General features: G+C 40.7%; 1 protein-coding gene across 1 annotated transcript in view; it reads left to right on the top strand.

Annotated features, from left to right (window-relative positions):
* Positions 1–12,166, top strand: part of LOC117252206 (uncharacterized) — a 90,614-nt gene that overhangs the window by 2,767 nt on the left and 75,681 nt on the right. The window contains exons 3-4 of the mRNA XM_033618929.2: positions 49–156; positions 3,433–3,510. Coding sequence (XP_033474820.2) covers positions 49–156; positions 3,433–3,510 — 186 coding nt within the window. The remainder of the gene's footprint in view (positions 1–48; positions 157–3,432; positions 3,511–12,166) is intronic.

Raw genomic sequence — 12,166 nt, forward strand, 5'->3', positions numbered from 1 at the left:
TTTACCTATGGATAACCCCTGACCTTTTCTTCCTATTGATGTCTTTAGGGTGCTGTGAGACAGATGACCTTTGTGATGGGGGATTCAGATGCTGCCAGACACCACTGTACTCTCCATCAGCCTGTCTGCAACATACCAACCTCCAATGCACTCTGGGTAGGAGAGTTAGAGCAAAGAGAGAGAGTTTTTTTCTTTTCTTCTCTTTAATGTTTTGAGGTTTTTTCAACCATGAAGTTGTGTTTACTCATCATGGGGAGTAGCACTCGGAACAGTTGTAAAATGTCCTCTGTGGTTCTGGCCAAGCTTTGCCAAGTCTTAAATAACCCTGATGATGTCATAGACGACCACAAGTTTATAAAAAGCCTGCGTTAGGAACTGGGTGCATGGAGTTTGAAAGACATGGGCATTTGTGTAACAACACATACTATTGGTTGCATTGTGGGAAATGTAGGATCCAGTGTTTCAGAGGTCTATCACTAACTATTATTTTTTTTATGCCTTAATATCAATGGAAACGTTTGCTACTCAAATACCTTAATAGGTCATTCAGACACAATGGCTATCACACAGACAGACAAACAAACAAACAAACTGCAGAATTAATGTTTTCCTTTTGTTTACTTAAATGTATTAATTTTAGTCACTGTATTGAGTTATGTAAACATGCACAGAGCTCAACAGCAGCAAAAGGAATTAAACAACACTTGTATTCACTTACACAGTTCATACAGTCACAAATTAATAAATTACATTTTTAAATTGATGTAAAGACGCTTTTACGGGGCGTCAGTGGCTTAGTGGTAGAGCAGGCGCCCGATGTACAAGGCTGTTGCCGCAGCGGCCTGGGTTCGAATCCAGCCTGTGGCCCTTTGCTGCATGTCATCCCCCCTCTCTCTCCCCCCTTCACGCTTACCTGTCCTGTCCATTAAAGGCAAAATGGCCAAAAAAAATCTTAAAAAAAAAAGAGAGACGCTTTTACAGCACTTGAAAACATTGTTCCAGATATTAGAATATCTGGTAATCATTTCAGAGTTATAGCATGTTTGAATGTTATTTTATTTTATTTTTTTATTATTATTATTTTTAATTTAGACCTAGAGTGCAGACCACAATGCAGATCTACAGGTATTTTTCAGAGTCTGCTTGCAGATAAAGTAACATTAGCCTCCTTACTGTCTTCCTTAGCATTTAACATGAAATTCCACTTATACAAAACTTAGGTCTTAATTTTGTAGTTTCGGCCATCATTCCTACAAGTAAGACAGACAGTATTCTTACAAATAAATTGCTGAGAGCACGGCATGAGTTCCAAGGTTTGTTCACTTTAATTTTGACCTTCAAATAATTGTTTAGATAATCTGGACTGTTGGCTTGTTTACAACCTGTCAGATCACCTGCCTGCTTGTTTGCTGTACCTTCAGACTTCCTGTTGTCAATGACATGCAAATAACAAAAATAAGAGACAAGTTGTAATAAACTGGAATCTCCTTTAACTGTGTAAGGATGACAAATCAGGTATATGCAATGCTGCCATAATAAAGTTAACTTGCAGCTTTAGCCAGTAAACCTCAGTTTTATCTACTAAGGTAAAGTTTTCAGTCTGTTGATCTCACTTCACATATGTCCACTGGACTGAAAAAGCAATTCAATATATTATTCTAGTAGGCCACCAAAAGTTTGATTTGTATTTTCAATATTAATGATTTGAATAATAAAAAAAACAATACTTGGCACTGTGTGATGATACAATATTGCCACACAAAAATATTGCAATACAATGCTGTATTGATTTTTTTCCCCCAACCCTGCTACTGGACCATTTAGTGTAATATTTTGTGTACACACATATGACTGTATGCTCAAAGATCTCTCGTGGTTGCGGAGATTAACAATTGTTGAAAAGCTGTTTTACTGGCTGTGATATACTATCCTTAATTGCTGACTTCTCACTCCTCTTCACCAGCTGGTATGGACCTCAAGTTTTCCAGAAATCTTCTCACCTAAAAACAACAAGCCTTACTATCTGTTGCAGGCCACATTTTGGCCTTAATCGTGGCTCAAAAACTGACATCCACAAAAACGTTTGGTCTCAATTTGAGCTGGAGCATCTGCAGATTGATTCCACACCCTATGTGTTATGATCCACTAAAGTTAGGCATGATAAGAGATGAAGTAGTCCCTGTTTTTGTTATCTTCACTGCCACCTTTGTAAAGGAAACAGGAGGGACAATTCCACTGGGTGCAGCTTGGCTGCACCCTGCTTTTGTTCTGTCCACCACATGGTGTCATACCACAGTCGGAGTGTTTCAGAAGTGGAGCATTTTGCCTGCCTGTTTTTGTACATTTGCAGATAGACTTTGCTGATTTGGTCATTTTTCTTTAATATTTGTGCTTCTACCATATATAGATAAAATTTTTAAACCTATTTTAATTGTGAGTTTTGTTATTATTTCCTATTTTGTTGTCCTTTAGCCTACAGACAGAGTTAATAATGTTAAAAGTCCAGGTATGAACAACATGGATCAAACATTTGTGGCTGTGTTTTAGTTCAGTCAAGATCATTCTAGTCAAAGAAAACTTCATTTCCATTTGCAGTATTATATTTGGTGGAATGGCTCTGTTCTGGGGCCTCTCTGCCTTCCCTAAGCCTATGCAGAAAGCCTAAGGCGGAGAGAGCACGCCTTTCTGCCCTTCCATGTGCATATTTGGAAAGCCTAAGGCAGTGAGAGCAGCAGCAAAGACCCCCCTGAACAGAACAGAGCAAGCATCAATGACAAACAGAAATGATATTGATAAGTCAGACACAACATAAGAAGGAGGAGCTGGGGTGGAGATGGGGAAGCAGCAACAGGAGGCAGGCCAAAGCAGTTTAAGTAAGGCGCCTTGAATGAGATTTGGCAATTGGTTGCATAGAAAGTAATCAGGTGATCTATTTGCTGACTCCCTTCCGTCAATGAACTGATGGATCAATTCACTGATGGAAGGGAATGGTCCATCAATTGATTGGACTGTTTGAGATCAGCTGATGTAGCTGGGATGTGAGCTGAGCTTATTGTGTCCTGCCTGAAGTAACGCTATGCTCAATTTGTTAAAAATACATTTATCCTCATAATAAAATTGTATCTATGCTTTGCATAAAATGTGCATTAGCAGGAGAATTCAATCCGCTCTGTGCAATGCACTGCAGCTCTGTCACAAATAGATGTGTGTATTTTTATTTGCTTCTGGGATGCTTCTGAAACACTCTGTGGCATGTCTGCTGGAATTAGAAGAAGAGAGATCTGCACTCTACTAAGTGCATCTGTCTGAAGATGACTGATGCTCAGTTATGCACAGTTTAATCTACCACATATCCTTTATACTTTACTCAATAAAGCGAAATGCTGAGTCTTTCATTTACATTCACACTTTTTATCTTGTTGTCTCATTTAGAACATGCATCCTGGCACCAGGCCCCAGCAGTCGTCTAACAGTGCAGAGGGATCTGCAGATAAGGAGTCCATACATCTGGTGAGTCCACAGTAAGGCGCTTGTGCACTGTTGACAAGTAGATGATGAAATGCACTGTTTTTATTCACATTGCATAGACAGTGATTTAGGTTCCTGTCTGAGTGATGGTTCATGTGGGGAAAGTGGTGCTGTGTTGCGGACTTCTTGTGCTTCTACAGTTCTTCTCTTACTACAAGCTTTTGTATAATGGCTCTAACACAGTGCATAGAAGTGAGAAGTGACTAATGGAGGTAACAATGAATGAATGGCCGTAAGTGTTTTCTGGGAAGTTAATTATAACAAAAGTAAAACATATTTTAGTGATTTGTAGTTTGTCCTATAGCCCTGACTTTAAATTTCCTAATGGGGAAGGGCGGTATTTCATCAGGAGCATGGAAGCAAGGCTCGTATTAGCGCTCTCTTCATCACAGCAGCATGTCATGTGTGTGTGCACGTGCAAATGCTGAAGGATGTGTTGGCTCTGATAAACAGCCCCTCGGGGAGGATTATGGTTTGGCCCTGTGTTCATTCATTACCGCCTCTTCTAGCTGCATCCTCAGTGCTGCCACTATCCACCCTCAAATGATATTTGCCAACTTTCCACACTAACAGAAGATGTACTTTTCAGGGTGGTGAGAGCCTAAAGGTTAGTGGTTCAGATGGCTGTGTGGGTTGGGAAAATCGGCCTGGAGAAAGTGGATGATTAAAGATCTGCTTGCATGGATCTATTTTTTGCCTTCACTTCATCTCATACTCTCTTTAGAACATGCTTCATCCAGAGGAGTGTATTCTTGAATTTTGAAATGATGGTGATGCTGATGGTGGGGGAAAATGGTGGTTCTTCCACACTGATGTCAAACTGTCATTCCCATCAAATACAAGTCAACAAAACCTATTCTGATAGTGTCTTTCCCCCCATTTTGTACAGGTCATTGTTGACACTGTTGACTATGGTTGGGCAGTATGACAATGTAAACTGTGACATAGAGTTGGGACTATGGACGATGCCATTGTCGATTCCTGTAAATATCACAGGTTCCGACACGCAGGTCAAAAAGGGACAAAGCAGTCTTCTGTGTAAGTTATTAATACTTTGTCCAACAGAAACATTGCATGCAATAGGCTACCTTACACCTTCTCAAATTAACACTGATTTCATAAAATGTCAAACTATTCCTTTAATTTCAGTAAATACTCTGCTTAACTTCTTTTAAATGTGTGGCCCTTTACAGTAGTCAGTATTTAAAGTCTTATTGCTTTAGGAAAAGGTCAGGATATTACCTAAATAATACATCTGCTGGAAACCATGAATATTGATGAAGAGCTATACCTGGTGGTGGTGATGGTTTGCTTGCAAACAGTACTGACTATAACTTGACAGCACTGAAAATGGATATTTGCATTAATTAAACCTCCAGGGAAAACTTTGGATTCATTACTCAATTTTCAACATTCACATGAAGCAGCTGCCTTTTCATTAGCTGAATGGCCTCATTGTTAGATGCCAGGCCGAAATATAAGAAGATTTAAATGCAATGAATGGAAGCAGCACATTGCCGACTGAGTTTGTCAATGAAATCAATTTCCACAAGCTCTGTCACGAAGGTGAGGGTACACGACCTCTGTTAGGCTATATCAGTGTCTGTGGTGTTGATTTGTAGTTTTACACTATTGAGACTTGTGTTAGTGCCCCTGGGCTTCAACCCAACTGTTTAGAGGTCAGTCAGAGTGTGACAAATACATTGTCACAAGCTCTTTCAGCCCACAGCATGATTCCTGTAACAGCCCAATACAGCCCTGAGCCCTCAAGACCAACAGAAATGCAGGGTACTACAGTGGTTTAGAAATCCCCAAAGAATGGAAAATGATTGAAAATCTTTCAGCTCAGGGAAAAGTTTGACTCTTTATGCTGTCCAGTACCAAGTCAGCCTGTTGAATGTTGGAGTGCTCATTAATCCCTTAAGGCCCATTTATGCTCCCTTTACGTACGACAATGTATACATCCGTTTCAAACGATGTTATCGTCACTGCCCACATACTTCCATGCATCCTTTATGTTGGCATGGATGTTAACCAATATATCCACCAGGGGGCAGCCCAGAGTCAAAAGTTTATGACAACAAACTCAAAAACAAACATGGCGACTGTGGAGGAGATATTGATAATGTACCTCTTGCATAAAAGACAAAAACAGGCGAAAAAGTTCTGCCATTGTTATTTCTTCTTTGTGTCTCACTAGAGCTACGTATCGGGTAGTGACAGCAACACTGCCCCCATGGTTTCCGGTGGTACTGCTCCGTTTGGCCCGTATCCATAAGCTTTATGGAAATGTGCAGAAATACAGACGAAATGAACGCGGAGCACAGACAGAAGGCTCCGTCCGTATCCGGATCCGTATTTAACGTTGAGCATAAATGAGCCTTTACTCTCCCCCTTGCTATTATGATAGGGTACTGCCAAGCTGCAGCCTCCAGGGCTGAAAAATGAAACCAACATTGAAGTGCCAAAAACTGCAGTTCCTTGAACGGCCACTTGAGGTTAGCTTCCATAGTGAGTCAATCCCTGTAGACCCCCCTGTTAAAATGCCCAACTCTACAGCAGAAATAAACATATTTACAGCCTGGTACAAAAAACGTTTTTTTTTTTGTGTCTATAGCTAACTTCCTGTCGGCTGTGTGACGATAGTGTCCTTGGGCTCTCAGTCAGATCCACCCCTCGCTCCTCTACAGCTCCAGGCTCTCACCCAAATATGGTCATGAGCAGTGTTGGGTAAGGGTTACTTTAAAAGTAATCAAAGTACGTTACTGCGCTACTTTTTAAAAAAGTAACCAGTTACTTTACTGCGTTACTTCCTGAGTAAAGTAACTCAATTACTTTAAAAGTACTTCAAACATTACTCCCTGAGAAAAGTAACTCAAGCACTTTTAAAGTACTTTTGAGTGTTCTACATTTCCTATGGGCAATGGACCACAGGGCGCTAAGCCTACATTTTTTTGTCTCCAAAATTAAAGTTATGGACCACTGGTCCTTCACTGAGATCCAGTTCTCCCATCATAGCCGTCACTTTGACCAGTAGAAACACAGAACGATCTGCTGCCGTAGACAACTGTACAGTATGACAACAACACCCCAGCGTTTTTAATATTTCCTCTCGGGATGTTACCACACAGAGTAAAAGGGGGAAATGATGGTGTGAAACAGCAGAGGCACTTTGTCAACCCGCTGAGTTAACGTTACTGTCATTAGCATCAAGCTAGCAAACAATGGTACATCCTCACGGTCGGCCATAAAGTAATAACATTAACAAATAGCGACGGGGCTTTTACTCACTACAGCTGCAGAGGCTCCCAGCTTCATTTGAAACAAACTACATTATAGACGGTCCGTTATTTATTAATCCCTCTGTGTGTTTATATATATATAGATGCAAATCTTGCAGATATATCCGTGGTGGGTGGGCCAATAAAAATTAACATTCTAATTAATTTCGGGTGGACTGCGGGTGGACCGTACCCTCCGTAAAACAGGGCACAAGAGGACTTGACTTACTTCAAAGACTTTTATTATCGCAACAGAGCAAACAATATTAGGCTAGAGTAATTTTTACACCAGAAATGTGACCACATTTGAAAGTAGCCTATAATCTTTTCATTGCTTAAGTCAAGAAAATGTGCCTATATGAAAAGTCAATGAGCACGAACGGCTGGACTTAATTTAAATGTAAATACGATAACTTAATGTTTGGTGCGGGTTGGGTGTGGGTCTCTAAATTTTAGAAGATAATTACGTCGGGTGGGTGGTGGGTGGATGATTGATGAGTGCATGAGGATTCGGGTGCACTCAAACGCCATCCGCGCATCTCTACTGTGCATACTGGGTGTTGCAGAGAAACTGACACCATATTTTGCAAAAAGCATCAAAACTCGAAAGGGTGATATATATACATGTTTCAACTCATAGGAGGTTTTATCATGCAAATTATTGGTGCGCAGATCACTACTAGGTGGATGAGAGCAGTGAGACTGAAAAACAATACATCAGAAGGCCTTAAAACCATAAGAATGAACTAAAAGAGGCTAAATCCTGTGTGGAGCTGAGAGAAACTGTATAGTCAGTTGATGACAGCTCTCAATAAGTTCATGATCATTTGCTCTGTTGTTAATATGAAAAACAAGTGCAGCTTAAAACAGTAAATTTGCAATGTGGACAAATTTGGCACTATGACCTCAAGGAATGTTTGGATGAGCAACTCATCATTTTGCTTGTATCTGTGAGCACATACACATGAGGCCTTTACTATGAGGCCAGCTCAACTTGCTCAGGATATATTTTCATTATCTGGCTTGACTAATCCTAATATTGTCCGTCTGGATGACCAGCACTACAAAGCTGGTTGTTAGTTCAGTCAACTCTGGGTTTTCCTATCCAGCCACAAGTGAAACATTGAAAATACTATCCAAAAATTCACTGTTGGCCAAGACTTAAATTAGAGTAGGTATCACTAGGCTATATCTGACATTCGTATAGAGTATTTAAAGGGCCAGTGTGTAAAATGGGTTGAAAACAGTGACATCAGTGGTCAAATTCTAGATTGCAGGGCTCACTTGCTCACCCCTCCCGTCGGGTAAATGACGGTGGCCTCGTAGGGACAAAAAGCCTTGCGCAGACACGAGTTTTTCAGGAGTAGGTCTATCTAGCCATGAGGTGAATGTTTATTTAGAAATCTAAGCCATGTTACGATACTGTAATGAATCCCTCACGAGCAGGAGACCAGAGGAGGGTTCGGGAAAAAGGCCCGTTTATTTGAGCACTCCAAAAACTCCGGTAACACTCTGTCCCAAACTCTGACTCTTCTAGTGTAACACACACACTCCATACACACATTCTCGTTTACACTACCAAGCGGGTACCCCCTCCCCTCTCTGCTCCACCAATCTCCAGCCCGCACACTGACTGACAGCGTAGCCTGTAAACAGAGCTCAGCTGTTTATTTAGCCTAGCAATATCTCCGGACTATAGTAGCTGCAATGGACGACTTTGAATGCGATTTTGAAGAGTTTCTTGTAGCGGACACAGACCCAGAGCCATACCTGTTTGAGCCGGAGCATACAGATGAGGAACTCCATGTGTTTGATGCTGAGCGGGCGAGAAGAGAGGCTGAATCCTTATCATCAGGAGGAAAAGCACCGCAGAGAGTGCATCACAAGGAGTGAAGTTGCGTCTTCTTTTCCTCGCAGATGACGGTTCGGGTTCATTCTCTCCTGTTGCGTGGTAACTGTGGTCCATTCGCAAACTTTATAACTAAAAAAACCTTTCACTATTCTCCATCGACGAACTACTAACACTCTCTGCTGTTTCCTCCTCCTCCTTCCTTCCTTCCGCTGTCTTGTTGGTTTATTTATACACGCGAGACGCGTTCTCTGGCTGGCTGGATTGTCCGCTCGGTCTGCCGTACATACATGGCGGCGCAAGGTGGCAACCACTCTAAAGCAAGGCCCTTGCTATATAAATATATATATATATATATATATATATATATATATATATATATATATATATATATATATATATATTATATATATAAACATGTTTTATATTCTAGTTTCTTCAAAATAGCCACCCTTTGCTCTGATTACTGCTTTGCACACTCTTGGCATTCTCTCCATGAGCTTCAAGAGGTAGTCACCTGAAATGGTTTTCCAACAGTCTTGAAGGAGTTCCCAGAGGTGTTTAGCACTTGTTGGCCCCTTTGCCTTCACTCTGCGGTCCAGCTCACCCCAAACCATCTCGATTGGGTTCAGGTCCGGTGACTGTGGAGGCCAGGTCATCTGCCGCAGCACTCCATCCTTCTCCTTCTTGGTCAAATAGCCCTTACACAGCCTGGAGGTGTGTTTGGGGTCATTGTCCTGTTGAAAAATAAATGATCGTCCAACTAAACGCAAACCGGATGGGATGGCATGTCGCTGCAGGATGCTGTGGTAGCCATGCTGGTTCAATGTGCCTTCAATTTTGAATAAATCCCCAACAGTGTCACCAGCAAAACACCCCCACACCATCACACCTCCTCCTCCATGCTTCACAGTGGGAACCAGGCATGTGGAATCCATCCGTTCACCTTTTCTGCGTCTCACAAAGACACGGCGGTTGGAACCAAAGATCTCAAATTTGGACTCATCAGACCAAAGCACAGATTTCCACTGGTCTAATGTCCATTCCTTGTGTTTCTTGGCCCAAACAAATCTCTTCTGCTTGTTGCCTCTCCTTAGCAGTGGTTTCCTAGCAGCTATTTGACCATGAAGGCCTGATTGGCGCAGTCTCCTCTTAACAGTTGTTCTAGAGATGGGTCTGCTGCTAGAACTCTGTGTGGCATTCATCTGGTCTCTGATCTGAGCTGCTGTTAACTTGCGATTTCTGAGGCTGGTGACTCGGATGAACTTATCCTCAGAAGCAGAGGTGACTCTTGGTCTTGCTTTCCTGGGTCGGTCCTCATGTGTGCCAGTTTCGTTGTAGCGCTTGATGGTTTTTGCGACTCCACTTGGGGACACATTTAAAGTTTTTGCAATTTTCCGGACTGACTGACCTTCATTTCTTAAAGTAATGATGGCCACTGGTTTTTCTTTAGTTAGCTGATTGGTTCTTGCCATAATATGAATTTTAACAGTTGTCCAATAGGGCTGTCGGCTGTGTATTAACCTGACTTCTGCACAACACAACTGATGGTCCCAACCCCATTGATAAAGCAAGAAATTCCACTAATTAACCCTGATAAGGCACACCTGTGAAGTGGAAACCATTTCAGGTGACTACCTCTTGAAGCTCATGGAGAGAATGCCAAGAGTGTGCAAAGCAGTAATCAGAGCAAAGGGTGGCTATTTTGAAGAAACTAGAATATAAAACATGTTTTCAGTTATTTCACCTTTTTTTGTTAAGTACATAACTCCACATGTGTTCATTCATAGTTTTGATACCTTCAGTGAGAATCTACAATGTAAATAGTCATGAAAATAAAGAAAACGCATTGAATGAGAAGGTGTGTCCAAACTTTTGGCCTGTACTGTATATATATATATATATATATATATATATATATATATATATATATATATATATATATATAAAAGCATAATTATAAGGCTACGAAAACCAAACAAATTTTATTTTATAGCAATTATACACTTATATAAACATATTAATGGGTAGAATATTCAGATTCAGATTCAGATTGACAATAAACCATGCCAGATATTACACACTGGCCCTTTAATTAGCATAGAGTATTTATGCTAGTTAGTTGGGTGATGATTAATATTTCACATAGTAAATAATGCCTGTTTCTGCTACTGAAGGGTGGAAAAGTAGCCTAGTTAATGACTGATGAGGTCTATCTGACCCAAGTGTTGCATTTATAATAATGGGAGCCATTTAACAGTGTGTGGACTATTTTTCTAATAAAATACTATCTTTTTTTCCTCGTTCTCACCACACAGGTGTCTCAGGTTATTTTGAGCTGCAGTGGTGGAATCAGAGTGTAAAATAGCAACACTGTCACTGTGGGCTGTGCTAAAGTCATGTCTTTAGTGTCTGAACAATCTCTGTTTTTTAGAAGCTGTTTTAAAATCAGTGGGGAAAAAACAAACAAAAAAACACAGCTTTGCAGTACTGAAAACCCAGACTTGACCCTAAAGTTACCTCACTAACTCCAAATCCTGCTCTGCAGTACAGACCTTGGGACGCACAGACACACAGGTGACACGACAGATCTTACTGCCATCTAAAGAGGACAGTAATGCAGTGTGGTGCAAGCAAGCTATGTTATTACGGACAGTTGGCACTAATGTGCAATAGACAGTAAAACCATGAACGGGCTGACTTTTAACCACATACTCTTTAATTATTTCAGGTTTATGAAAATGTATAATTATATAGAAGTAAAACAAAATGAAATACATCGGCACTGTGCGCCAACTTCTTCTGTTTACAGTACATGTAATTATTTATTACATGTATTTTATTTGAGTCAGTTTAATTAACTGTCAGTACTTAATAGTGCCCATAGTGAACTTGTCATATGAAATTGTGGTATCAGTAAGACATATTTGAACCCTGTGATGCTGTGTTGGGTGGAGAGCCAGTGCAGTATACATTTAGCTATGAGGTCAGAGTGGCTTCATTCACTGCAAGTCGAGGCAAATCTGTGTCAGACATCAGCTCTCCAGATGTAACATTTTACAACACTGAGCCATTTCACATCCAACTCAACTGTAAGTGAGCGTTATTAATTGCAGATTGCATCTCACACTTCTTTGATCAAAACTGTCATTTATTCAGATACATTAAATCTCTCTTTTAATGCCTCCGCACTGGCGACAGTCATGACCGGAGGCATTATGTCTTCTGTCTATGTCGTCTGTCAGTCTGTCTGTTTGTCCATCCCATTCATGTGAACGTGATATCTCAAAAACACCTTGAGGAAATTCCCTCAAATTTGGCACAAGGGTCCACTTGGTCTCAAGGAAGAACTGATAAGAATTTGGTTGTCAAAGGTCAAGGTCACTGTGACCTCACAAAACAAGCTTTTTGGCCATAACTCAAGTATTTGTACGCTAATTATGACAACATTTGACTCAAATGTCATGATAGGATAAAATAATGACATTTTATATCCAAAAGGTCAAAG

The sequence above is a fragment of the Epinephelus lanceolatus genome, chromosome 9 (assembly GCF_041903045.1).
Source record: "Epinephelus lanceolatus isolate andai-2023 chromosome 9, ASM4190304v1, whole genome shotgun sequence".
Taxonomy (NCBI): Eukaryota; Metazoa; Chordata; class Actinopteri; order Perciformes; family Serranidae; genus Epinephelus; species Epinephelus lanceolatus.